This window comes from Osmerus mordax, chromosome 5 (genome assembly GCF_038355195.1).
Source record: "Osmerus mordax isolate fOsmMor3 chromosome 5, fOsmMor3.pri, whole genome shotgun sequence".
Classification (NCBI taxonomy): Eukaryota; Metazoa; Chordata; class Actinopteri; order Osmeriformes; family Osmeridae; genus Osmerus; species Osmerus mordax.
The window spans coordinates 21,583,476-21,610,297 of record NC_090054.1 but is presented as its reverse complement, the minus strand read 5'-3'; the positions used below and the strand labels follow the sequence as shown (position 1 = coordinate 21,610,297).

At 47.3% G+C, this 26,822-nt stretch overlaps 2 protein-coding genes across 4 annotated transcripts in view; one reads left to right on the top strand and one right to left on the bottom strand.

The window, feature by feature from the left end:
• Positions 1 to 3,335: 3,335 nt before the first annotated feature.
• ggps1 (geranylgeranyl diphosphate synthase 1) lies at positions 3,336 to 14,349 on the bottom strand. Of its 2 annotated transcripts, none has more exons than XM_067236337.1 (5): positions 14,210 to 14,349; positions 11,934 to 12,038; positions 10,665 to 10,735; positions 5,042 to 5,239; positions 3,336 to 4,891 (listed from the first exon to the last, which is right to left on the bottom strand). In XM_067236337.1, the coding sequence occupies exons 2-5, from the start codon at positions 12,004 to 12,006 to the stop codon at positions 4,265 to 4,267; spliced, it is 969 nt and encodes a 322-aa protein (XP_067092438.1). In that variant the 5' UTR covers positions 12,007 to 12,038; positions 14,210 to 14,349; the 3' UTR covers positions 3,336 to 4,264. The 2 variants fall into 2 exon arrangements, with proteins under 2 accessions (XP_067092438.1, XP_067092437.1); XM_067236336.1 differs by having other exon boundaries at positions 11,934 to 12,035; positions 14,210 to 14,335.
• Positions 14,350 to 15,002: 653 nt separating this feature from the next.
• The window catches only part of arid4b (AT-rich interaction domain 4B), a 32,399-nt gene continuing 20,579 nt past the window's right edge, over positions 15,003 to 26,822 (top strand). For both annotated transcript variants that reach the window (XM_067236808.1, XM_067236809.1), the window contains exons 1-7: positions 15,003 to 15,152; positions 17,459 to 17,518; positions 23,605 to 23,715; positions 25,025 to 25,090; positions 25,543 to 25,633; positions 26,138 to 26,217; positions 26,361 to 26,452. In XM_067236808.1, the coding sequence (XP_067092909.1) occupies positions 17,513 to 17,518; positions 23,605 to 23,715; positions 25,025 to 25,090; positions 25,543 to 25,633; positions 26,138 to 26,217; positions 26,361 to 26,452 (446 nt within the window). In that variant the 5' untranslated portion in view covers positions 15,003 to 15,152; positions 17,459 to 17,512. The remainder of the gene's footprint in view (positions 15,153 to 17,458; positions 17,519 to 23,604; positions 23,716 to 25,024; positions 25,091 to 25,542; positions 25,634 to 26,137; positions 26,218 to 26,360; positions 26,453 to 26,822) is intronic.

Sequence of the window (26,822 nt, the reverse complement as noted above, 5' to 3'; positions counted from 1 at the left end):
TTCAGCAACATTTTGCTTGCAAACAGCACAAAAGAGTGATGACTAAGCTACGGAATAAATTAAATTAGTAAAATGTCTGCTTTGTAAAGAAAAGTTTCTCATATTATCCAACTTTTTAATTTGAGATGTTCTACCTGGGTACGGGTAAGAAATTTGTTTGAGCCTGACATTTGGGCGTGTTTTTCTCGCTTCCCTGCTATCCTTAGTCACCCTCCTCCATCCCCTCGTCTCTCGTCTTCCTGTGAACAGCATGATACTATCGTTTTCTAATCTATCCAAGTCTTCAACAGATAAGAAAAACAGTTTGCGTCTCATCAGCAATCACTGATTTGGCTTGGAAAGTCAGACTACTGACTTTGATGGCTTTCTTAATGTTACTTAGAAGTAGATAATTCTCACATGAAGGCTAAACGATAGTTTTAGGTCAAGATAAGTGATTCTGGACAGACAATACACATTTACGGTTGACATGTCCTACGGCCTGCCAGTAGACCCCTTCCAGCACCGGTATTATTTGTCTAACCTACGGTTTGGTGTGGTACCTTACCTTACACCTCTCATTCCAGAGAGCAGCTAGCCTCCAGATCTGCAGACAGCAGAACAGCTCTCTCTTCCTGCTGTCTGTACAGTTATTCCACACATCTCAAACTTTACTTTTCTCAGAGTGGATTACATGGGGCTGTCAATCAACAGCCCTTCTCCAACCACCCCCTCCTCTTGCCAAAGGAGGAGGAAATCATTTATTCATGACACCCAGCATCCAAACCCAGCATCTCTGATTATGATTCATAGGCATGATGGGAGATATTATTAGGCACAGCCATGTCCTGGTGGAAATGTAACATTTTCATTCCACAATTTGAGATCTCACCCACAGTTTTCTCATTACCATACTAACTACAATATCTTACTTTGCTGCCCCACATTTGCAAACATTTACTGCTATGAGTCGTTAGGATTTAAAGTCTGTTATCTGTAAGAGTGAAGATAGTGTCTGTAATCCTAGTGTGTTGGCCCACACAATGCTGACTAGCAGCATGGGGCAAAAACTAAACGTCAGTGACTTCATTAAAACGGTGACATTGTGCATTTACTTTGACGTATTTGAGCCATTAGGATCCATGTGATGAACTATTCATGTCCTAGTTTCTCTTGTTTAGCTTTACCAGCTGAAGAAACACCCCAGTACAGAATCTTAATTAAAAGAACATGATTAATTTGAGACTCAGTGGGGTACTTAACCCATGTAGCACTCACAGATGTAATGAAAGAACCAGAGATGAAATATTGCCAAACCATTTATCAAACAGTCTATCCTGTCCTAATAATTACCTTTCTGAGGTATTACATCAAATTTCTCATATTTGGGGTGATGCGTTAATGATGAGCCCCTCAGAAACGACCTGATGTAACCTGCTGCAAAACCATAAAATATCCTCCTTACACTGGTTTAAAATCATCAGCCAATCTGCCTGAATTAACGCCAAATTAGTCTCTCTGCTCATACATGTATTCATGTTCATCTTCAACAGTTTTGTGAACGATCAGTGTCTATAAAAGCACACCAAGATCACAACTACTTATTTTGGGAGTTGATCTGTCAGTGAGGTAAGAAGGCCGTCCTCTGAGAGCCAGCTTTGAGCCAGAAGGGGGCGCTGCCAGACGATGAGACACACATGAGACACACGGACAGGGATCGGGAGGCACGCTGTGTTATTGATAAATCCTTTCTCCTTTTTAAAATTTGACTACATTTTGTCATAATGATGATCCCTAACTTGGTAGGACTGTCGAGCTTAACACTGTAGCTTGTTCAAAGGAACATTAGCCACCATGCAGTATTAACCACGTTCTTTCAGGGACTCCAGGCTTCAGAGTGACGTGCATGTCATGTGTTTAAACTTGTACAGTGATAAGCGCTTTGAGTGCATGAAAGGCGCATTACAAATACAATCTATTATTATTAATTTATTATTAATGTTGTTTCAACAGCTCTGGTACTGATGGACATGCTGCCAGGCTCCGTGTGACGTCTGATGTGTGGAGTGGACGATAGCCAGCCGGGGGGGCCTTCTCCCTCACCACTACACTTGTGTGTGCCTTCATGTTTCACAGCTGAATTTTCAAACACTTCAACAAGGAAGAGGTTTTTATGATTGGCATCTCCATAAAACCTTTACACTTTGGGCCTCCATGTTTTAATTTTTGTGAAATAATCTAGTAAAGGTTACACCAAGATTGTGGATCTTGGATGACACTCCATGTCAAGTTCCTCAGTGTTCCAAACATGTTTCTGCGAGGGCCAGATAATTTTTCCTTTCTTTTAATGTGGAGCCGGGTCGGTCTATAACAGAGAATGACATGGGCCGGAGCCATGGAGTCAACATGGGGGGGACAAAGTCTGCTGGGGAGTCTGAGGGTCCCGCCCTGAGAACTTTAAAAAAATACATATATTTGGTTGCCTGTCGTAGTGTAGCACATTTATATTTTATTCATATTTTTATATCAATATATTGGGGAGGGAAATTTTGACCAGATTTGAATATTAACTTATGCATATTAATCAGTGTAAACTTTTTTTTTTGAAGTCTCTGGCATTGTTCAGAGGGTCGATCCAAATGCGTTGGCAGGCTGTGGTTTGTGGAGCCCTGCTTTACTCAGTCATGTTTACTGTCATGAATACTGTAGTCTGGTCATGATTACAGCATTGTAATGGCTCTCAACAGCTAATACCAGATCCATCCATATGCCTCAGTCTAACAGTGATGAACCATCACCCAAAACATCATCAATGTTTCCTAAAATAGAAGAGCCCTGTGCTGAGGTCATCAGCTGTTAAAAAGCAGGGTGTGTAAGACAAACCAGGAGTTGGCTCAAAGCTCCATAACAGTTCAGGTGTCCGTGTGTGTCCGTGTGTGTGTGTGTGTCCGTGTGTGTCTGTGTGTGTCTGTGTCCGTGTGTGTGTGTGAGAAACTCACTTTAGTCAGCTGGGCCTGCATGTACACACAGTCCAACATGTGATGTCTAGTTGACAGCTAGAGAACGTCTGAACCCAGAGTTTCCAATAACTGTACAAATCACCAGCTCACAAAGCACTTCTCAGGTCATTTAAAGATCGTCCAGAGCGTTGTGTGGAGAGGAAACTACTGGTTTGTGATTGCCAAGTCTGTCTGGCAGACATTTGTCTGCATCCACAACAGAACTACTGTAGTTAGAGTACAGTTTGTTACTGCCATTGACAGTTACAGCAAACATAAGTGATGCATTTGCAAGTGCGTCTTTGGTAACAAACTTGGGTCATATACATTTTTGTTCACAACAAAACTTTTCATGATACAGGATTTTATTGAGCAAATTCACATATAACATTTTGCAGTATTAACTTATATAAAAAGGTAATAAAAGACTTTATAATCACATAGTTCCTGTAAGCATCGTTTCAGTCTCCACCCTGCCGGACACACAACACTTCACATATGAGGATCTCCCACAGAAGAGACTGGATTCATGTTCCGCTCAGACACATCAGTTGAGGGCATCCATTCATTTTCACAATAATCCACATGCACTTTAATGCGTCTCAAACAATTACTTTTTTACATCAATTGCACTGTGGAAGTTTCTGTAGAGACTAGTGCTCACCCTGGTCTTACCCTGAAATGCCATGTCATTTTATCTGGAGTTTCTATATCCATAAGGACATTGTTAACGCCCTTACAATAATAAATCTTTAGTACACCGGTTACACAACTGCTTGGTTTGAAGCACAGCAGACATGACAACAGACTGGTTACCTGACAGGAACATGGTTGTGTATCTCAGAGCTGTGAAGCAATCTGGAGAGCTGCTGAGGGTTAGGGTGTCGAGCACTTGGTCTGGGTTATGAGGCGGGAACTGGGTGAATGATGATAAATGCTATGAAAAAGGGATATCCACCCTTGCAGGGAAATCCGTCATGCTTTTCTCCTCACTTCACAGCTGGGTTGGTATTCCACACTTCAGTCTGTTGCCATGCATGGAAACAATGCTGTGTTTTTCTGCAAGTGGGGGGTAATCTTTTCCACATAAGAGGTGCCTACAACTTGGCACTCAATGTTTTCTGGAGTAATAGGAGTGGAGTCTGCCAGCTCCTCTGTTGATGCATTGCTCTGTAAAGGTCACAGGGAGTGTTGGCTGGCTCCAGATGGATGCAGCCCTGGCGTGTACCTGCCCTGGGATTATACATGAGGGTGAGCTTGTGTGGTAGTAGCAGGTTTATGTGAGGTCAGTGATTCTCCGGGCTGCTCTTCAGCCCGGCCCCAGCCCCGGCCCCAGCCCCGGCCTCGACCCCAGCCTCAGGCTCCTGGTACATCATACTCAGGTGCTTGATCAGACTCTCTAGCTCGGGGTTCCCCCCCAGGTCGGCGATGAGGCGGTAACCCTCGGCCTCCAGGCTGCGCAGGGTCTGCCTGGTGTAGGAGAAGGAGCCTACCTTCTCCAGGTAGTCCACGCAGTAGCGCTTGATGTCCATGTTCTCCGTGCGCTGCCGCAGGATGTTCTGTACCTGCGTGCTCTCAGGCCGCGACCAGATGGCGTGGATGGTGGGGAAGGAGAACTTGCCCTCCGTCAGGTCCTCGCAGAAGCTCTTGTTCTCGCTGTACTCACGAGAGTTCAGGTTGGCGTAGTCGTCGCGGATCTGGAAGAGGAGCCCCAGGGTGTCCAAGAGGGGTTTGAGGTCACGCTGCCAGGATGAGAACAGCTGCATGAGGCCCACGGCCAGGCCGAACAGGCCCCCGGTCTTCTGAAGGACCATGGTGCGGTATTCCTGCTCGCTGGGGCAGGTGTAGGTGTCCCTCCAGTGGATGTCCAGACCCTGGCCTCGGTGCAGCTCCAACAGCTGTCTGGTGAACACCTGGAGACACAGGTAGATACCCCATCCCGAGGGAAGGTTAGGCTCCCAGTAGCTTACATGACACCAATACACACAAGGATATAATAGCAAAAGCACAAGAATGACAAATGAAATAAAAACATTGCAGTGAAATGTCAAATAAATATCCACCTTGACGGCTCCAGGGTGCTGTAGGGTGAGCACCTTCTCCAGACCCAGGATGTAGACGTAGTTGGCGGAGTTGATGACGGAGGGGACACCGTAGATGCTGTGTGCCACAGGGAAGCCCCGACGCAGCTTGGAGCCATCCTCGATGTCATCGATCAGCAGACTGGCGTTGTGGAGCATCTCCGTCACCTCGATGATGACCTGCAGGGAAGGGAATACTGACACATCACATTCACATCTTTACTGGACTGACTTAACACCTAATAAAACCAAGGATGTGGGTCTGTAAAATAGATGACTTTTAAAGTGGCCCTTAAGCTTTGCCTAGAGAATGATTATGCAAATTCTAGATGCATCATTAAACAAACTGGGTTCAGAACAGACATATTCCATGTTTCCCAGCTCAGACCCGGAGCACCCAGCCTGTGATCCTTCTGAGCCTGTTAGCTGCTGCGATGCATGTCTTCACCAGAGGAGGGCGCCAGGTGAGCAGGCTGCCTCAGGAGGGAGGGGCCTGGTGCTGACAGCAGATCTCAGTAGATGTAGGCTGGATAGGCTGACTGGTCTTCACCCAGACACCGTCTAAGATGAACCAGTCTTAACCTAAACCCACCTTGTGGTTGCAGGGGTCAGCTAACCTGCTGTAGGTGAGTCAGACTGACTTCCCCAGACAAACTGCTTTGCTGCCTAGACCGACAGACAGACAGGCAGGCAGACGGACAGACAGGGCGGACAGACAGGCAGACAGGGCGGACAGACAGGCAGGCAGACGGACAGACAGGGCGGACAGACAGACAGAAAGGCAGACAGACAGACAGGGCGGACAGACAGACAGGCAGGCAGACGGACAGAGAGACAGGGCGGACAGACAGACAGGCAGACAGGGAGGACAGACAGACAGGGCGGACAGACAGGCAGGCAGGCAGACGGACAGACAGGGCGGACAGACAGACAGGCAGACAGGGCGGACAGACAGGCAGACAGACAGGCAGACAGGCAGACAGACAGGCAGACAGGGCGGACAGACAGATAGGCAGACAGGGCGGACAGACAGACAGGCAGACAGGCAGACAGACAGGCAGACAGGGCGGACAGACAGACAGGCAGACAGGGCGGACAGACAGGGCAGAGACAGACAGACAGTGCTCATCCAGCATATGGTGGGGATGACCGGGGGCTGTTATGAGACGTAGTAACGTTAGGATAATTAACCATGACACTCCAGTGCTCACATGACACTCCAGCGCTCAGGGCACTTTCTCGGGGGGGGGGGGGGGGTGTAGTGTAGTGGCCACAGGCCTGCTGTGTCAGCATGTTCAGACAGCCTGACCCACAACTGACCCCCCCCCCCCCCCCCCCCCCCCCTTCACACACACACAGATTCTACCATCAGAGTGGCTAGCCCAGAACTCGCCAGCATTGTCGAACACGTCCTTCAATCCTAACTAGCTTTGTTGCTGTGTATTTCTGTCTAGTACTACAGCAGGCCAAACTACAGCGTTGGAAACTAGGAGACCTGCTCTGATCTCAACCCAGACACACTCTCACAGCCAGGGGGCGCACCACCTAGGAGAACAGCTACAGGCACAACAGGAAGAGACGGAATGTGTTCTGGGGCAAGGCTGCAATGTGACAGAGCCAACTGTTTACTTTTAGTTTGTTTGATAAAGCGCTGCTGTGCTTTGAGTCAGCCAGTCAGTCAGTCAGCCAGGTGTTTGTGCTCCAGACCTGTGAGGACTGGCTGGTGTGTGCTGGCAGGAGGGGTGTCATGGCACGGGCTGGGGCTGATTTAGAGGACGAGTGGCGTGCCTGGGTAATGAAAGCTGTGTGTGTGTGTATGGTGTGTGTGTGTGGGGCTGGGAGCACAAAGACAGTCTCTGAAGGCCGGGCAGGAGGCCAAGGCCCTGGCCGTCCGGACGTTCATCCTCCAAACACAATCTTTCCCCCTGCAGCTCCCTGCCACCACAACACACACACACCCCTCCCAAACACAGACACAACACCCCCCACACATGCACTACCCACACTATACACACGCACGGCTATGGCAGATCTACTACATAAAAACCTTCCAGTCAATACAGAAGAGCTGCCAACAGCAGGACGGGGGATGAATCTCAACAGTTTTTATTGCTGCCTTGGGATGAGATTATTTTCAGTACACGCATTCGAACGAGAAGCTTACAGTTCCAAGTCCCTGTCAGATGAGAATAGACATGGGAGACAGAAATAATCACATTTACAACATCGCCCCCCAGTAACAATAACTAAAAACATCTCCAGAAACGACTTAACTACCAAACAGAGAGAGCCTAGTTTCTCTGGCGTGGTTCCCCTCCTGCAGGCGTGATGGAGAGGCTGCAGGCCTCCGTGTCTCCCTCCTACTTCATTGATTACTGAAGGTTATTGGCTGGGTAATTCAGTCATATTTGCCAAGCTAACAATCAGTTCTCCATTAGGAGACCAAAGGCCTCTCCAGAGTGAGTAGTAAGAGCTTCAGACATACTGACTCATATACTGAGAACCCCCAAAAACATCAAAACTAAAGTACAGGCTTGTTTATAGCATCAGCCTATTTCACTTGCAAGTGATTCTTTGGTGGCTGAATGAATCCCTGAAGGCATTACCGAACACATGAGGAATCTTTTAGGATGCTCCTCCTTCCCTAACCCTAACCCTCCTCCTCTGGGCATCCTTATTAAAAAACCTGCTAGGGCTTAAACCTTGGACAGGCCTGGAACTAGCCCCTAGACCAGCCACACACCCAGGACAGGTCTAGAGAGGAGGAGAGAGGGGGAGAGAAGCAGAGAGGGGGAGAGAGACAGAGAGGGGGAGAGAAGCAGAGAGGGGGAGAGAGACAGAGGAGGAGAGGGAGAGAGGAGGGGAGAGGGAGAGAGGGAGAGAGGTGGAGAGAGGTGAAGAGAGGGAGAGAGGAGGTGACCGTAGAGCAGCAGCAGCTGATGGAAGGTCCCCAAGTTGCTCGGCCACGTAAGAGCAGGGCAGCCGGGCAGCTGGGGGGGCAGGGCCCCAGATGTGCCGTGTGATCAGAGAAAGGATGCCCAGATGATTCAGACACGGACGACACAGTCGCTGCCTGTTTCCTTGGGCACCGTTTCCAAGGGGGCGACTTCCTGGCAGGCTGTTGTTAATGATGACAGCGAGTCTGCTCAGTCTGGATGACGGGTTCAGCGAGAGTTTACGGCCAAATAAACCACACAGCAGCAGCAGACGAAGAGAGAGAGAGGTAGAGAGCGGTAGAGAGCGAGTGAATAAATAAAGAAGGCAGTGCTTGTTTGATATGGAAGTCAAGCTACTGTATGTACTGAATAATTGCTTGGCTGTTTGAGGAGAAGTAGCCTGATGTATGATGCTGTTTGAGGAGGAGTAGACTGGTGTGTGGTGCCTTCTAGAAGCTCACAGGTTATCCACTCAGACAGGAGAGAGTGGGCGAGTCACCTTTAGGGTCACCTGAGCTGGAGGCTGTGCGTCTGAAGATGCAAGCTATACTGACTACACATCAATCTGAGATGGGTATTAGCAAAGATCTTAGAGCCTAGATCCTACGTGAAGGCAGCATAGAACTACTCTGGGACCAGTGAAGCTAGGTACTCTGGGACCAGTGCAGCTAGGTACTCTGGGACCAGTGCAGCTAGGTACTCTGGGACCAGTGCAGCTAGGTACTCTGGGACCAGTGCAGCTAGGTACTCTGGGACCAGTGCAGCTAGGTACTCTGGGACCAGTGCAGCTAGGTACTCTGGGACCAGTGCAGCTAGGTACTCTGGGACCAGTGCAGCTAGGTACTCTGGGACCAGTGTAGCTAGGTACTCTGGGACCAGTGCAGCTAGGTACTCTGGGACCAGTGCAGCTAGGTACTCTGGGACCAGTGCAGCTAGGTACTCTGGGACCAGTGTAGCTAGGTACTCTGGGACCAGTGCAGCTAGGTACTCTGGGACCAGTGCAGCTAGGTACTCTGGGACCAGTATAGCTAGGTACTCTAAGACAGACCTATTGAACAGCCGACTTAATGCAACCTGACAGGCTCAGTACCAGTACATCACGCTAGCAAGGGCAGCTGATTTACAAAGACAAGATTAGCCTGTCTTTATCAGAAGATAAGAGGGCTGGTTTAGCAACCAGAATGGTAACGCTGTCTGTCCAGAGAGGTCAGAAACTTGTCTTCTGGGGGATTAATAGACAGAGTATTCAGCAAATGTAGATCAATGGTTCTTTGTTTTCTAACTTGAATTCACAGGAGACATGTAGAGTAAGCTGAAGACCCCCCATCTTCCTGGTCTTCCATGTTCTGATAGTGGGATTCTTGTATGACATGAGACAGGATTTCTGCTGTCTCTTTTGTCCTTCTCGCAACTCACAGTCCACAGATTTCTCTCAGATTCTCTTAAGAATGCCATTACAAGAACAGAATCATGTGTATAATTTGAGGCCATCTGGACTCACATGGCACTCTTGCTTTCACTCTCTCCAGTAACACTACACCACTCCGAGGCACCAACTCAATTTGGGGGAGCTGCACTCTGGAAATGGCCTACAGTGAGATGGGTTAAGTGCCAAAATCCATTAGAATTGATTTTTTTTTGACATAAAAGAAGAATAGGAGTGCGGAGGTGGAGCGGGCAGGAGAAAGATGTCTTTCTACTAAAGCGAAAGATTGTGTACACACTATGAATGTTGAAAGGTCAGACATAAAACCCGACCAGAGGCTGTGAGAATTATTCTAGACCCTTCTGGACTACAGAAAGGTAGAGGGAAGCAGAAAAGCTATTGCTTCCTGCAACACAGACTGCTGTTGTGTCCCAGGCGGCTCACATAACTGGTGTTTTATGTTTGCCAGCTCTGCAGTATGCTGACGAAAAGTTATCACTTCCCACTCTGGTCACATGACCAGTCTGGAGGCATGTCACATGACTACATGTAGGCATGAGGAAGTAAACTAGACATGGGAATGGACAGAAAATGTGTCTGAATATTTCCCTCTCAGACAGTGAGACAACAGAAGACTGCCAGTAATCACACTCTGAGGTTTGAAAATAAAGCAACTGCTTCAAATAACCAAAAAGTAATTTAGCGAATATATAGCCAAACAAAGTACAACAGGAAAAGACGTAGTTTGGTGGTAACATAAATACATGCTCATGCTTTGCCAGCTCATGTCATTACAAGGTCTGAAAAAACAATAAATCAGACTATAGACCCTTTTATAAATCTTTGAGAAAAGATTTGATTCAAATACTAAACTATTCAGTTAGTCAACAGGCAAGAGCAGAACTTGTTGAATCAATAAGTAGGTCTTCAAAGGAAGCCGCAAGACATTTATAGCCCTCATTCATTTCAATCATCTGCTTGTTGGAGAGCATAACTGAGGCTTGCCCTACATAGTGATGTTAGACCCTAGTACTCAAGACTCTGGGGCCTTTCCACATCACCCCCCCCACACATTTGTCACTTCACTGAACCCCCATGTCAGATATAAATGCAAAACAGGCCAATAATTCCTTAAGAACACCAAACACAGGAACGCCTCAGACAACAATGTATTCTTCAAACAACGCTAAGAACATCAACTTATTTAATATTTCTAGGTGGGAAGCAAGTCAATCTAACTTACCTGGAGCTTGTCATCTGGTACATTGAGCCAGTGGTTAAATGCTTGGGAAAGTTTCGTCCTAACTTGCTTTCCTGAAAAGATGAAAAATAACCAGAGACAAGAGGAGATGAGTTTAACAGACATTTATACTCGCAGTACAAAACCAAAGGACAATCTCTGCCTTAGAACTTCTCTCCACTGCCAACAGTCAAAGCCTTACATCTGTAACACAACAGCATGGACAGAGAAGTAATACTAGCTACTCGTTGCGTCTGAAAACTGGTTAGTATTCATATCATCAGTCCCCTGAGGATTTAAATGAAAAACATTTGTGGATAAAGCACACAGACTTCGCACTCAAAATGATACCCTGCCATTTGCCTATGTCCACCCACACGAGATTAGTATCAAACTTTAAAAGACTGAGGGGAAAGGACGTAATACTTCAACAGAGTGAGGAGAACACTCTTAGATGTTCCAGACACATCGTAAGGAGTCAGAGCAGTATGGATGATGCCAGGCCCAGTCAGAGGTTGCCAAGCTATACTGAAGAAATATCCATTTAAACGGTTAAAAACTAAAATATCGTTTGAAACCCATCAGAGCTTTCTGGAGACATGCCCAGCTGTTCATCCAGCTGATACGATGACTCAGAGAGACTTTAAGGGCATAAGGATGAATGTTTGCTAGTCACTAAAGAACCTACAAATCAGAAATACTAGAATGTCATAATGTCCCAAGAAACTGTGTTGGGCACAAATATCCAGCTCATGCACTGATGAGGGTATTTGATGCAGGTTAACTAGTAGATAACAGTTGTGCAATTATAATAAAGTGGCTCCAAAGAAGAGCAAATTGTGTTGCCTACTGAGCTCCTCAGTGGTCTTATGTACAGGGAAAGATTAATCAAATTTACTCCGGGAAAAAAAGTGGGTCGCATAACATTATGGCCTCTTCGTGTTCTTCGGAAGGGAAAACGCTGCCTGCGCCCTCTTGAGAGGTGCGTTTTAAGAGACAAAGCCTTTCAGAGACCAGAAAACATCTCAGAGTTTCCTATTCAATTCATAGCATCTATGCAAGAGTAGCAGGTAAGGCTATCAAATAAATTATTCAAAGGCTTAGAAACATTTTACATGGCAGAGAAATACAGAGATGGAAATCTGCTTTCCATGCTTGCCGTGAAAGTGCCAACAGCAGATGGACATAGTAGGAAGAACACACATTTGTCAAAATCACATGAGAGATTTGTGCAAAAGAGCACCATTCAAGGATGCCATTTAATGTATTTACCTGGCAGCTGCAGCAAGTACTTGTATGGTTCCAGAAGAATCCGCTCAGAGGATAGTTCCTTGACATCATCCATTTCTAGCCGTCTCTACAAGTTAGTTGAACCTGCTGGATGAAAGATCTATAATTAAACACTACTTTTACCCCTTTTCTACCAACGCATTTTGGCTGCTGGTTCGGAGGCAGTGCTTAATCTCAAACCAGTTCTTTGCTTTTCGACAGCATAGGAACCGTTTAAGAACCCGAAAAACTGGTTCCAATTTAGCCCAAAAAGAGAGCTGGACTAGAAGTAAGAACCGCGAGAGAACCGGTTATGTCAAGGGGGTTACCATGACAATATGACCAACAGAAACTACCGGCAGTACACCGGCATAGCTGGCTGTACTAGGAGCATACAATATGGACTTTAAAACAAACCAGCAGTGGTCCGTGGAGGAAACATGTTTTCCTTGCCCTCTGGTCCTCGACAGAGGTGCAGAGCAAATTAGAGGGAGCTTCGCGAACAAACCTATATTACAAAAGGGGTGTGTGCGCGTGGGGAGGGCTCATTTCCTGTTCATTCAGTTCCATAGTGCCAGCTCAACGTAGTTCAAACTATCAATAGCAATCAATCTACGCGAACGTCGCAAGCAATCTTCCGTATCCTCAATCATTATTGCATAGATGGAGCAGACTAGAGCATTGTGTTCGGCCTTTATCGTTCGGTTTTAAATGACTCAACTTCCACATTTACAGAGACTTAACCCTTGTATTATCTTCGGGTCATTCTGACCCATCAGTCATTGTGACCCACCGTCGTATTGCAACAACTTTACCACATACAACAACAAAGTGAAGCATTTTCTTTTAACCGTTTCAGACCCCCCACATTGCAAAGGTTAAAAGAAAATTATTTCTATTTGTTTTTGTATTGGGTAAAATTGGGTAAACACAACGATGGTTCTGGGTCATGTGACCCAAAGGCAGCACAAGGGTTAAGTAAAATAATGCAGCATGGAAGAGTGAAGCCATACAAGCAAAGATGACAAGTTGGTTAGAATTAGGAAATGTTTATTGTGGACCAACAGAATCGAGTATTCAGCCATGTATTAATTTGATACAACTTGCTTACTACAAATCAGGCCTGGACTGGTAATCTGGCAGACTGACTTTTTTTCCCTTATGAACTTAATATTGGCCAACAACCGGCAAATAAAGCAGGGACAGTGGCCCATTGGTTCATTTTCCATACTGACACTGGGCTGGCCCAATCACATCTTTGAACAGTAGGGGGGGAATCTTTTGGTATCTCACGATTCGATTCTTGGGGTCGAGATTCAATTAAAAACCGATTCACGATTTTTTCAATTTTTAATCAAATTTCGATTCAATATATGCTTACATTTGATTCAAGTTTGCTGTTTAGTGTGATAGGCAGTTAAGTGTTGAATGAATTAAGTAAGTAAGTTGAATTTGTGAATCGATGTGAATCCTTAGAAGACTGAATCGCGATTCATATGTGAATCGATTTTTTCTCCCACCCCTACTTAACAGGCTCCACCCCTCCCCCTCTTTTTTCTTGTGTCAGATGCAGTGGCTCAGAGTCCGACCGATTGTGGTGGGCTTGTCTGAGCAGAAATGCCAGGGCAATTTTTTTTGTCCCAGTCCAGCCCTGCTACTAATATCGTTCTTGTGATCCCATAAAAGTACTATTGAAAGCTACATGCTAGCTCTTCTCCTGTGGAAAAGCACTGCAGAAGTTGGAAACCACTCATGCTACACCTGCTGTAGCCTACCCCATCCAAAAAAAAAGGAATATATCGTGATATATATAGCCTACCGTTACTGTCCGTTCTACACAATTATACCGTGATATACATTTAAGGACATAGCTACTGCCCAGGGTATTACTCAAGCTAAACTGCAATAGCAAAATGAGTTGCCACTCACGTGGCTAGACTCCTTTGCTTATGTAGGTGTTTGACTAACATTTTTAAGTTCAATTTTTCTTTTATTCAAATTTTTTTTTTTGGGGGGGGGGGGGGGGATAATGTAGATACTTCGCATTGTAGAGGCAATACCATAGCTCCGCCCATCTCTGGGAGCTCGAGCTAGCTACTTGGATACTCCACTTCCGTTTTCAAATGTACCTAGCATGCTAGCTAACTAGCCAATTTCCTACAACAGAAAGCAGGTCTTTAGCTAGCTAACTGGTTAGCTAGCAAAGTAACGCCATTTCATACCATTTATTCACAGATGCCAAACATTCATATGAAGATAATTGATCTGATATGACTTACGTATTTGGTGTAAAATAACTGTCATAAAATCAACTGTCTTTACATTCTTCAGGCCATAACATTGTTGGGATGTGATGAGTCGGCGAGACGTAAAGCTAGGATGACCAGGTCGAAATACAATGCTGCTCGCTCTAGTCAACGACTATGCGCCATGGCTTCCTCACAGAGCAAGCGCAAAAGTGGGTGGGGAACCGAACATTGGGTCTGCACGTTTGTTTGTACAGGAACGCACAGCCCGTGATTAGGGGGGCAGAATTTTCGTTCCATATTTGTCGTCCAAAAGAGTTCCTAGTACAAATACGATTTACGCACAAAGTACTCAATATATTTCAAGATAAAAATATTTTAAACCAGATATACTCCACTTCTATACTTTCTGACGTGACACTAGTTGTCCTTACTTTCTCTGGTTTCCATCGCCGCTTACTTACCTGAAGCGTACTCTGGATTGAAAACGAATCGTCACTATTTTAGGCGTTCCCATCACGTGGAGAATTTTGGGAGTTGCAGTTTAGCGGCAAGTATGATCTCCTCTGAATGTATGCCTCGTGAAGTCTGTATGACTACATTTCCCAGCTACCCCTCAATTCGGCGTTTCCATGTCGTCATTAAAATGTTAGGATTTTATTTTTTTCAAGACCAACCAATAATATCGAGTATTGGGCGTTAACTCTAACGAGTTATCCAATGGAAAAACACAGTGTGGTTTGTGGGTGGTTTTGTGTTCTGTCAGTCAGTTTGAGAAAGGGGAGAGAGATCAGAGAAAGAGCAGGCGACCAACACGGCTTTGGAGGGCTAGTTAGCAACGACTTTGTCGAATCCACACCAACCGGGTAGAACTGGCGACGCTCAAAATCTGACACATTATTTACGTAAATGATCGTATGGATTAATTTCAACATTCAGTCAAAGAAGAAACCAGTTTCTCAACTTGACTGCATAGGTAAGTCATTTGGATTTTGTCAAGCATTGTGAAGAAATTGCTTAGAAGATTTCTAGGCTGATCTTCTATTTCTATGCTGAAAAGAAATATCCTCAAACTCAGTGGGGCAAGATTGACTAGGTTTGCCTAAACCTTGAATAGATGGTTACCCTAAAATAATGAATGAACTAGATAGCAAGGCTGGCTATTACTACATATATTTGATCAGTTAGTCAATTCGAACTTGTAGACTGCCAGCCATCAATATTTTGGCTACATGTTATGAAGCTAGGTAGACTAGCGATACTACTTTTTTCTTGTCGAGTACATTGTGGATTACGTTAGCCACAGTCGCTAAATAAATGCAGCGAGAGCCTAGCACACGACTGGTGGAATTCTCGAGTGTAGTTAGCAAAGAAACGTTATTAAAAACAAACTATGCAACGCTGAACCGATTGGTCAAATGCTGTTTGTGTAGATAGCATGGACCTATCCCTTACGTAAGGGTACTTGGCTTAAGCGAAGGAAAGTATTTTCAGTGTTATTTCAAATAAGTTTGTTAGGTTGCACTGCTCTGATCAAGACTTTTGAGAAGTCTCATTGAATTCCAGCTAGTCTAGACTCTTTTGTGCATTGTAACGTAAACGCTAGCTTCCGAGTGCAATGTAGGTAGACTAGCCATATTTCCAGCAGCGAACGTTAACTAATATTAGACCACAACATATTACATCGCTGTGTGTTGGCACTATATAGCTGGATATTTAATTTGGAACGTAATTTTTATCAGAGCGTAGATATACTTCTGTTGTCCTAATCGTAGTCGAAATATGAGTGAGCAGAAATGGCTGGCATAGCCCATCATAGTTATGGCCAGGGCAAGCTGTAATAGTTGACCGCTAAGCTGCAGGCTTTACTTCAGCTTGTTATGGGAAGGGGCAAAGGGAGAATACCTGCTAAGGTTACTCCCGTCTGCAATGCATTGACATGTTGAGACCGAGGACTAAACCAGAAAATTGTCTGGGTTGGGGTGACATTGTAGCCACTGCGAACATTCGTCTGGAAACGTGTTTAAAGTGTATAATCTTAAACACCGATTTCCACGTATCCGATAGAAATTGCAGTTTGGAGTATACCATCACGACATGTTATCTAAATCATTTGACCTTGTTGCGAGATGTTTTGTCAATTTGTTCCTTTGTCAGAGTCAGCCCCGTGTAGCTTAGGGTACTCGTCGACCGTCAGCAAATTTGTAGCGGTACTCGAAGAGATCAACATGCATGTGAAGACGGGAAGCGAAATATATCTTCACTCTGATCGCGATGTTACTTCAAGCAACTTTGTCGTGTTCCAATACATCTCATGTAACGTACAGTGTATTTAGCATTAATAAACGACTCGAGTCAGTTGTTAACCAAGTCTTGCTTGGTTTGTGTTACCAATATCGCACAACTGTGCAACGGAATATGTGGAGGGCTGCGTACTGTGCCATGTTGATGGTGGGATTTAGTCGGACAATGATAAGTCAAACGCCATTTCCTCAATTACATTCCAAAACAATGTCACTGCATAGCATAGAGCAATAGTTTTGAGAAACAGATTGATACCAATCATATTTCCGAATGCGATTGTTAGTGCTCGCGATCTTCCGACTAGTGAACTGTTGTATTGCAGACTGGCAGCTACAGAAATGGCGTCATCCATTGCCGTAGCCTGCCCAGCGCAGTATTACACACAGTAGACATTACGCTAACCTGGTCAAAAAAACAGGCTACTGTAGTTGTCGCCACATGATTCTCCCGGACACTAGGATTCATGTTTGTCCACCGATAACCCCCTTTTTAAAAGCAAAAAAGCCTCTGGCCATTTGTAATCAAAGAGGGAACCTTTTTTGCCTTGCCACAGGCTACTTTATTTTGATAGCTAACCGATTGCCTCGATTTGCAGGGTTCCACGCGCTCTTAGGGACTTTGACTACACGGGCAATTACATTAATGCTTGAACAATTTAAAGCATTTAAATTAAGTCATCCCGGAATACTATGGTCACTACAATTTTGTATGACTGTAACTTTTGTTACATAGGTCAGAGAGAATCAAGCCAGTGGCCGTGTAGGGGAAAAGTTGATTAATGGATAAATCTGGACTTTTCCTTTAAAATACGGTAATGACAGCTCAAAACAACCCAAACGTAAACATGCTGGACTGTGAAATAAGCTAGCGTTGTTCAGTTTCTTGCCTTTTTTTTGTTATTTGCGGTGGGAGGTTGCAGGTGCAACTTTGATTAGATTTCTTGATGTCTAACAAATCCTTTCAACTTTTACATTTCAGCGTCAGATTCCCCATACTGGTCACTCGAAAGAGACACAGAGGACTTGGACGGAGATGAAGGTAATTACAGTAGATTTAATATTCTATCCTAATGTTTACATTTAGCAGGAGATGCAGTTTGGAGTTGGGTATTCTTTCCTCTGTTTGATGGATTTGTAACTTTTTATATTGAGCTGTTTGTACAGTTCACGCCATATGGGCATCTTGCACATTTTTGTTCTGTTCAACATGGAGCGATCAACGTTCACAGGAAAGTTGCTGCTCTGTTTAGATTGTTATATACTTTCACGATAGCAGGTTTTTGCTCTTGTTTCTATGGTAACCATATGCAGGGTAGGAGTCCTCATTGGTTGTCTCGGATGTTGTGTTTGGAGAGCACTGTCTTGTTGAATGTGCATATGTTCACGGCAACACCGATGTCCCGAACACAAAACATGCCGTTTTTTAAAGTGTGATATACATTTTTTTGGGCTCAGTGCATCAAAACTGGATCTGTTGAACAACTTGTTGTTTCCTATTAAGGTAACTGCTGTGCAGTCTATTAAAATCAACAAGTAAGAAAAACATTTATTTTATAAGTCATCTAATGTATGCTCAGTTGTTAAATCTATGGCATTGCCATGGTAACCCCTGCCATCGAGGCGCTAGTGACCGGCCTGGACAAAGAGGTGATTGAAAGCAGGATTATTGTACAGCGTGTGAGCTTGAGGGAGAAAGCCTAATTCTTTCCTGCATACCTTTTCCGTGTTCTTTTGTTTAGCGTTACAAACCCGTTCATTGTTGCACAATATGGGGGTGGATTCTCCCATGTCTGCCTTTTTTGGGGGTATTTTTAGCATGAATGTGGCAAATACTTTCCCTGTAGATGCTGAGAATGGCCTTGTTGCATTACGTGTTGGTTCTACTACATAGTAGTACACATTCTTTTTCCCAGTTTCAGGTCATTCTAAAAACGGCTGTACAGAGAAATATATTGTTTGTTTTATGGCTCTCTTGTGGTGAGTTATCTTGAAGCATGTTTTGAAATACAAGTTTTCAAAGTAATACTTCATATCGTGCAAAGTTATCATAAGAAAACCATCCCAATATTGAGTTAATTTAACTGAAGATATTGAGTCTTAGGACAGAAGAGTTACACGACTTTGTTGTTTTTGGGTTGTGAAAGGGTAACATGAATCACACTGGACTGATGGATATACTTGAGTTTATTTTTTTATAGTGTGTTGATAGTGTGTTGATAGTGGGTTTACCTGAAGTAGCTGGATGCTGTGCACAGTTGTTCAGCGTAAACAAATGCATTACTTGATTCCTTTGAACACAGTTCATGAGGCAACAACGTTAACTGAGGTTTAAGACCAGTGTGTTGCGGTGTGTTCAGAGGCAGGTGTGTTCAGAGGCAGGTGTGTTCAGAGGCAGGTGTGTTCAGAGGCAGGTGTGTTCAGAGGCAGGTGTGTTCAGAGGCAGGTGTGTTCAGAGGCAGGTGTGTTCTGAGGCAGGTGTGTTCAGAGGCAGGTGTGTTCAGAGGCAGGTGTGTTCAGAGGCAGGTGTGTTCAGAGGCAGGTGTGTTCAGAGGCAGCTGTGTTCAGAGACAGCTGTGTTCAGAGACAGCTGTGTTCAGAGACAGCTGTGTTCAGAGACAGCTGTGTTCAGAGACAGCTGTGTTGCGGTGTGTTCAGAGACAGGTGTTATGGCGGTGGTATGGGCCGTCAGGAGATGACTTCCTGGCTGTCTGACGTTACCTTCTCTCTCCTTCTAAATGATTGTGATCTCTAAAAGACGTCGGCTAATTTTGAGTTACGTGGATGCATTCTGTGGTGGTGTTTCTTATTGACCAAATGAGGTCTAATCTGTGCTGGGTCTATTATAGGAGCTAATGGGCCACAGATGTCAGGTGTGTAACACTGCCAATTAGGGAACAGAAAACACTATTACAGTCGCCAGGGGTGTAATTATCAAAACAGGACTCGTTTATTGAAAGGAATGGTGATGACAGTTAGCGACCTGTAGGTCTGTCATGCTATCGCTGTCACAAGACGTCTCAGCGTTCTGAGCGATCAGGACGTTGAGATATGGAGCAGAGCAGGATGTTATTGATCCCGCGTGGAGAGAAGCGCTGGAAACAGCTGCATTAACATGGATCACAGAACTTTCACATTTTTATTGTTTTCATTGATGTCTACAATTTGATTGTGTTTTGTATTGTCTTGTATGATATCGTTTTATTTTTTATACACTGCTATCCTGAGAGGAATGGACAAAATCTGAATTTAATTGTACCAAAAGTAGCCTACATATGTCAAGAAAGATCTTGAAATATAGAGAACAGGATCCCATATCAGAATCACGTTTATTAAGGAAGTTTACACATGAGGAGTTTGCGTTGGTGGGTTGGTGCATAACCATGAATAACACAGTAAGTAGAAATATAAAGAAACGTAAAACAAGTTCTGTAAGGAAAAGGCATAATATAAAAATTGACAAGATGCAAAACACTCTAATAAACACTACTAATAAAATATGTACAATATGACTGTTGCTCAAATAAATGAAGAGCCGTACAGTTTGTGCAGGGACTCCATCTAAACTAGGACTACAGTGTTAGTGCAGAAAGTCATGGCGGTCCTGCATGCATCTGTCAGCCTGCTGGGAGAGGCTCAGCCCCCAGGGTTCAGCCTGCTGGGAGAGGCTCAGCCCCCAGGGTTCAGCCTGCTGGGAGAGGCTCAGCCCCCAGGGTTCAGCCTGCTGGGAGAGGCTCAGCCCCCAGCGTTCAGCCTGCTGGGAGAGGCTCAGCCCCCAGGGTTCAGCCTGCTGGGAGAGGCTCAGCCCCCAGGGTTCAGCCTGCTGGGAGAGGCTCAGCCCCCAGGGTTCAGCCTGCTGGGAGAGGCTCAGCCCCCAGGGTTCAGCCTGCTGGGAGAGGCTCAGCCCCCAGGGTTCAGCCTGCTGGGAGAGGCTCAGCCCCCAGGGTTCAGCCTGCTGGGAGAGGCTCAGCCCCCAGGGTTCAGCCTGCTGGGAGAGGCTCAGCCCCCAGGGTTCAGCCTGCTGGGAGAGGCTCAGCCCCCAGGGTTCAGCCTGCTGGGAGAGGCTCAGCCCCCAGGGTTCAGCCTGCTGGGAGAGGCTCAGCCCCCAGGGTTCAGCCTGCTGGGAGAGGCTCAGCCCCCAGGGTTCAGCCTGCTGGGAGAGGCTCAGCCCCCAGGGTTCAGCCTGCTGGGAGAGGCTCAGCCCCCAGGGTTCAGCCTGCTGGGAGAGGCTCAGCCCCCAGGGTTCAGCCAGCAAGCCTCTCCCAGCCTAGCCTGCCTCTGCCTGGGGGTCTCAGACGGCCAGGCTCCCTCTGGAGGCACCGCTGCTCCTGGGATCACAGCCCTCTCCAGGCTGAACTCACAATCTTAGATGTGTCTTTATGATGTTGTGGAATGCTAATATTAGGCTATCCGTGTGGACTGTTCTAGAAATAGCGTCGATGTGCTGACTGTTTCATGACTGTGTCTGTGATGTGCGGAGCCAGCTGTTGAAAAGGTCACGACCTGGAGATTGTCTTTTATTGAGCTGAACTGGTGCTGGGGTGCGTTTCATGCTGATTCCACTGTATGTTGTTGTCTAAGTGAAGACAAAATATGTTGTAATCTAACCGGAGTCTGCTCAAGGTCTCACTGCCTCCTCATGCTTGTTTTATAACCGTAACATCTCTTCTGTGACAATAATGCAGTCATGCAACATATTTGAGTTGAGTGAAAGGGGAACACCTGGACTGTTCTGACTGATCTGCTGGATGATGAAACTCTTCACAGGGAAGGTTCACTCGTTAACGTTGTGAGCATCCTCACTACACACAAGAAAAAGCTGAAAGGACACGAGATCTTCCCTCTCCTTCCGCAGCAGGAGTGTGTGAAGGAGAGGGTGCTGCAGGTGCGGTGTGCTGGAGCCAGGATGCTGCGCACACACACACACACACACACACACACACACACACACACACACACACACACACACACACACACACACACACACACACAGCCAGGCAGTAGGTGAGAGACGTTGGTGTTAAGGCGCTGGAGGTTTCAAGCTTATTAAGTCTGAAGAGCTCTGTATCAGAGCGAGTTTCAGCTCTGTATCAGAGCGAGTTTCAGCTCCTCTCCCGAAGGCCCAGGGATTCCTGGGTCCTGAGCGTAGCCAGTGTGGGGAGAGCAGCGCCTGCATGAACAGGGGGGGAGGGGGGGGGAGGGGTTGTGCCTGCAGAAATGAAAGTGAGAGAGGGAAGAGATGTGCTGTGAGGGAGTGCTACGGAGGAGGAAGCTAATCTGGAGCCTGGCTCTCTGAGATGTTGATGTGGCTCACATCTGGAATGTGCCCTTCATTCATATCACTGAGAAATGCGCCGCGAGCGGTGGTTATCTGTGGTAATTACTCACAAAACGACTATTCTAGCTGTCATGTGAGTATGACGAAATGCAAATCTGGCCTGGGTCTGTTATCAGACTTGCCTGGTTGAGTTTAAGAGCTCTAACAGACACATACTTCAAGATAACCTCCCAGCCTCGCCGCTCTGAGGGCTGGAGAAAGTGTGAAAGGGAAATGAGAGAATGGGTTTAGGGCAGGAGGTCGATCTCCTGTGTCCCAGCTCTGACACACAGACAGCTCGGTGTTGGGTCTGACAGACAGACAGCTCGGTGTTGGGTCAGACAGACAGACAGCTCTGTGTTGGGTCTGACAGACAGACAGCTCTGTGTTGGGTCAGACAGACAGCTCGGTGTTGGGTCTGACAGACAGACAGCTCTGTGTTGGGTCAGACAGACAGCTCGGTGTTGGGTCTGACACACAGACAGCTCTGTGTTGGGTCTGACAGACAGACAGCTCTGTGTTGGGTCTGACAGACAGACAGCTAGGTGTTGGGTCTGACAGACAGACAGCTCTGTGTTGGGTCTGACAGACAGACAGCTCTGTGTTGGGTCTGACAGACAGACAGCTCGGTGTTGGGTCTGACAGACAGACAGCTCGGTGTTGGGTCTGACAGACAGACAGCTCTGTGTTGGGTCTGACAGACAGACAGCTCGGTGTTGGATCTGACAGACAGACAGCTCGGTGTTGGGTCTGACAGACAGAGGCTGCTGTAGATCGATGTTCCGTCATGTAGCGGTGTGGGCCGGGTTGGTCGTGAAGCTAAACTGCTTCCAGAGTAATGAAGTGTTTGTGTGAGAGCTGGAGGTGGAGCAGTCTTCCTTCTCTGAAGAAGCGTGTGTGTGTGTGTGTGTGTGTGTGTATCCTGGTGTAACCAAGGCTCGCAGTGTGAGCACTGCCAGGGGCTGGCAAGCATGTTTGTTTTTATTCGTTCTCAGTGAAAACCCTTCTGCTGAGGACAGCTCCTCTCTCCTGATGTCAGTCTGAATATGAAGCTGTAATGAAGCTCGTCCTCTGATGTTTGTGGAAGGCCTTGGTGAATTCACTACCTCGCTTGTTACTGGGTAGGTAGCTGATCCCCGCTGAGGAGTGGAATACATAGATTGAACAAAGCACACTTTTTACTGTCTGGGTCTTTGCTGCCTTGGGGAAAGTGTACAAACATCTCGTCATGACAGCAGACATTGAAGCTGTGCTCAGACTGAAATAGCTGCAGTGATGTGATGGTCAGCGTCACTAGAGGGCCACCCTGTGCTGGTGTCTAAGACAGACCAACAGCAGATGGGATTTGTTTTTCCAGATGAATCATGGAAACGGGTCAGTTTCAGCTTGAAGATGTGTGCCCTGGAGGGAGCTGTTCCGGTTCAGCCAGAGGTGTGGGTCAGGGACGGGCTCTGCTCAGCCAGAGGTGTGGGTCAGGGACGGGCTCTGACCAGCCAGAGGTGTGGGTCAGGGACGGGCTCTGCTCAGCCAGAGGTGTGGGTCAGGGACGGGCTCTGACCAGCCAGAGGTGTGGGTCAGGGACGGGCTCTGCTCAGCCAGAGGTGTGGGTCAGGGACGGGCTCTGCTCAGCCAGAGGTGTGGGTCAGGGACGGGCTCTGACCAGCCAGAGGTGTGGGTCAGGGACGGGCTCTGCTCAGCCAGAGGTGTGGGTCAGGGACGGGCTCTGACCAGCCCTGAGGCACATCCTCCACTCTCAGGGCTGCACACCACACTTGATGTTACCCTAACCTCCCCCTCTCTCTCCCCCCCAGACTCTGGAGGAACCCCCCTACCTGACCGTGGGGACGGATGTCAGTGCCAAGTACAGGGGAGCATTCTGTGAAGCCAAGATCAAGACAGCCAAGAGGCTGGTGAAGGCCAAGGTGAGTCCTGCTCACCTGTTTACACTGACACAACGTAATTTTGCACAGCCGGAAATCGAACCGGCAACCTTCTGATTAATATCCCGCCTCACTAACCGCTCAGCCATCTGACCCCCCACAGCTGCTTGTTACAGATATTACATTACATTTAGTCATTTAGCAGACGCTCTTATCCAGAGCGACTTACAGTAAGTACAGGGACATTCCCCCTGAGGCAAGTAGGGTGAAGTGCCTTGCCCAAGGACACAACGTCATTTGGCACAGCCGGGAATCGAACTGGCAACCTTCAGATCACTAGACCAATTCCCTAACTGCTCAGCCACTTGACACCTGATATCAATGATTTTACACAAAATATTAATTGAAAATCGCTTTTGCGAAAGAAAATGATCAGAAGTGCGTCCATAGCAACGGTCTGTTATTCCTAGGCTGGCAACGGTCTGCTATTCAGAAATAACAGGTTGTAGAATGCTGTAATTGACCAATCAGAATTGAGTCAACAATGCAGTGTAATAATGGCTGTTAGAGACAGTCTTACTATACCCCGAGAGGAGAGAGAGGGTCCTCTAACCCCTAACCCCCGAGAGAAGATGGTCTCATCTCCACACTCTGAACATGCTGCTCTCTTAATAATGCACATGAAGAAGACGATGTGCACCCAATGCTGCTGCAGCTGTAGCACCTGTCAGAACCAGGGGGCAGGAGAGAGAGTGTGCTGGATATTGCCTGTCATACGCCGTCACATGCAAGATTATCACTGACTGATCAGATTATGACGAGCTCACCGCGGTAGTGTGGGGGAGGGGAGTGAAGGGGTGGAAGGGTGGGGAAGGGCTGACCAGACCAGCGGGGTGCTGGCAGGAAGAGCCCCCCCCACCAGGGTGTTGTGACAGCGAGCTTTCTGCTCCTGACAGCCCTATCATGTTAAGCCTTGCTATCGATCCAGAGAGATATACCACAGACCCCCTCGGCCCCCCTGCCCCCCTGCCCCCCGGCCCCCCGGCCCCCCTGCCCCCCGGCCCCCCTGCCCCCCGGCCCCCCTGCCCCCCGGCCCCCCTGCCCCTCGGCCCCCCTGCCCCCCGGCCCCCCTGCCCCCCGGCCCCCCTGCCCCCCTGCCCCCCTGCCCCCCGGCCCCCCGGCCCCCCAGCCTGAGACACCAGCAGTCAGGAGCTGGGCACACTGTGTGTGTGTGTGCGCTATGTGTGTGTGTGTTATGTTGAGGAGTCGTGTGTGTTATGCCTTGCCTTTTTGGAGAAATATTTGTTTACTATGGTTACTGATTCCTGCCCCTCCCTCTCCCTCCCCCCAGGTGACCTTTAAACCAGATCTGTCCACAGCGGAGGTCCAGGATGAACACATCAGAGGGCCTCTAAAGGTGAGGCTGGGGCTGGGGCCGGGACTGGGGATTCAGCACACAGCTCTGTTACTTTAGTCTTATACTCATCACAGGGTTCAACACAAGCAGCTAGTTTGAACGTTATTGGGAGAGGAGGTGCTGTTTCAGTTCTGCTTCTACAAGACTGGAAGGTTCAGTCCTCATTTCTGAGCATCACTGCAAGTCTCTGCCTTGTTTTGGAAACAGATCATTACTGAATCTTTTTTGGGATGCTTTCTTTTATACGGCTCCGGTCCAGAGTTCAGCTCTGCGGCAGCTCATATCCTGTAGCAGATGTTTACCAGTGATTTTACTACAGCAACAGCTCCTATGTCAATCCAGAAAAACCACAGAAGCATTCGATCACAGTTTGACGCTTTAGTTCCTGTATAAGACCATTCCAGCAGCATTATGAGTGTGTCCGGGTGACACGTGTCTGTGTGATTCTGCAGGTGGGAGCTGCTGTGGAGGTCAAGAACCAGGATGGAGTTTATCAGGAAGCCACCATCACCAAGCTGACCGACGCCAGCATCTACACTGTGGGTGAGTCTGAGGAGAGCTCTTACCCCTCCTATCTCACCCAGACATCCCCCCTACATCCCCCCTACATCCCTCCCACGCAGGTTACACAAAGCCTCCCAGGAGGCAGTTCTGGGGGCCGCGTTCCCTGTCCTATGTTCTGACGCTCCAGCTGAGGGATCCTTGAAGTGATATTAAGCAGTGAGCTGGAACACACTGATTGCTTGGCTGTGTGTTTCTGAAGAACAACAGTTCTCATCGTACGGTGGAAGCAGGGCTGTGTTAGAGCATGGTGGATTCTGTAACAGAGATGGAAGAGTGTGTTGGCATGTATGGCCCTGGAGGGTAGTGGTGTGTGTCTGTGTGTGTGTCTGTGTGTGTTGTATCTGTCTGTGTGTGCACAAGTGTGGCGTGTATATCTCTGTGTGTGTGTGTGTGGTGTGTATATCTGTGTGTGTGTGTGTGTGTGTGTGTGTGTGCAGACGCCCTGTCCTACATTCAGCTGTTTCCTTGTCTGTGTCTCTGCAGTGTTCGACGACGGCGATGAGAAGACCCTCCGTCGCTCGTCTCTGTGTCTGAAAGGAGCGCGTCACTTTGCAGAGAGCGAGGCGAGTCACCCTGTCAACACCAGAACACGTCCCTGCCTACACCCCTTTTTGATAGACATGCAGATCAGTTTCCTCTCAGGCAGGAGTAGGTGAATCACAGCTCGTTTGCTTGGGTCTGATTAGATGTTGACTCTGTGTTCCAGACCCTGGACAGGCTGCCTCTCACCAACCCAGAGCACTTCGGGACTCCTGTCATCGGCAAGAAGGGCAACCGTGGCCGGCGCTCAAACCCAGTGTGAGTAGCACCCTGCCAGCCAGAGTTACCACAGCATGGGGAGAGGAGGAGGGGAGAGGAGGGGAAAGGAGGGGAGGGGGGGAGGGGAGAGACGAGACGGAGGGGAGCAGGCGGAGGAGGGTTCTGAGCTTAGTGCTCTCTCTCTCTCTTTGTCTTTCTCTGTCTCTCTCTGTCTCTCTCTTGCTATCTCCCTCCCTCTGTCGACCTTCCTGTAACAGTCCCTGAGGCTGGGGGAGGAGCTCCTGCCTTCTTCTTCTGAGTTTGGAGTCTGTGTGTGTGTGAAGAGAGAGAGTGTGTAAACCAATTAGTGTGTGTGTGAGGGAGAGAATAAAGAAGACTGTCCATCAGTCTGAGCAGTACACTACTGCAG

Excerpts from the sequence above, each read along its gene's own strand:
- ggps1 (XM_067236337.1), bottom strand. The coding sequence starts at position 12,006 with ATGGATGATGTCAAGGAACTATCCTCTGAGCGGATTCTTCTGGAACCA. Across the intron at positions 5,240-10,664 it reads TACCAGATGACAAGCTCCAG|GTCATCATCGAGGTGACGGA; the intron begins GTAAGTTAGATT and ends CCTTCCCTGCAG. Across the intron at positions 4,892-5,041 it reads AGCACCCTGGAGCCGTCAAG|GTGTTCACCAGACAGCTGTT; the intron begins GTGGATATTTAT and ends CTGTGTCTCCAG.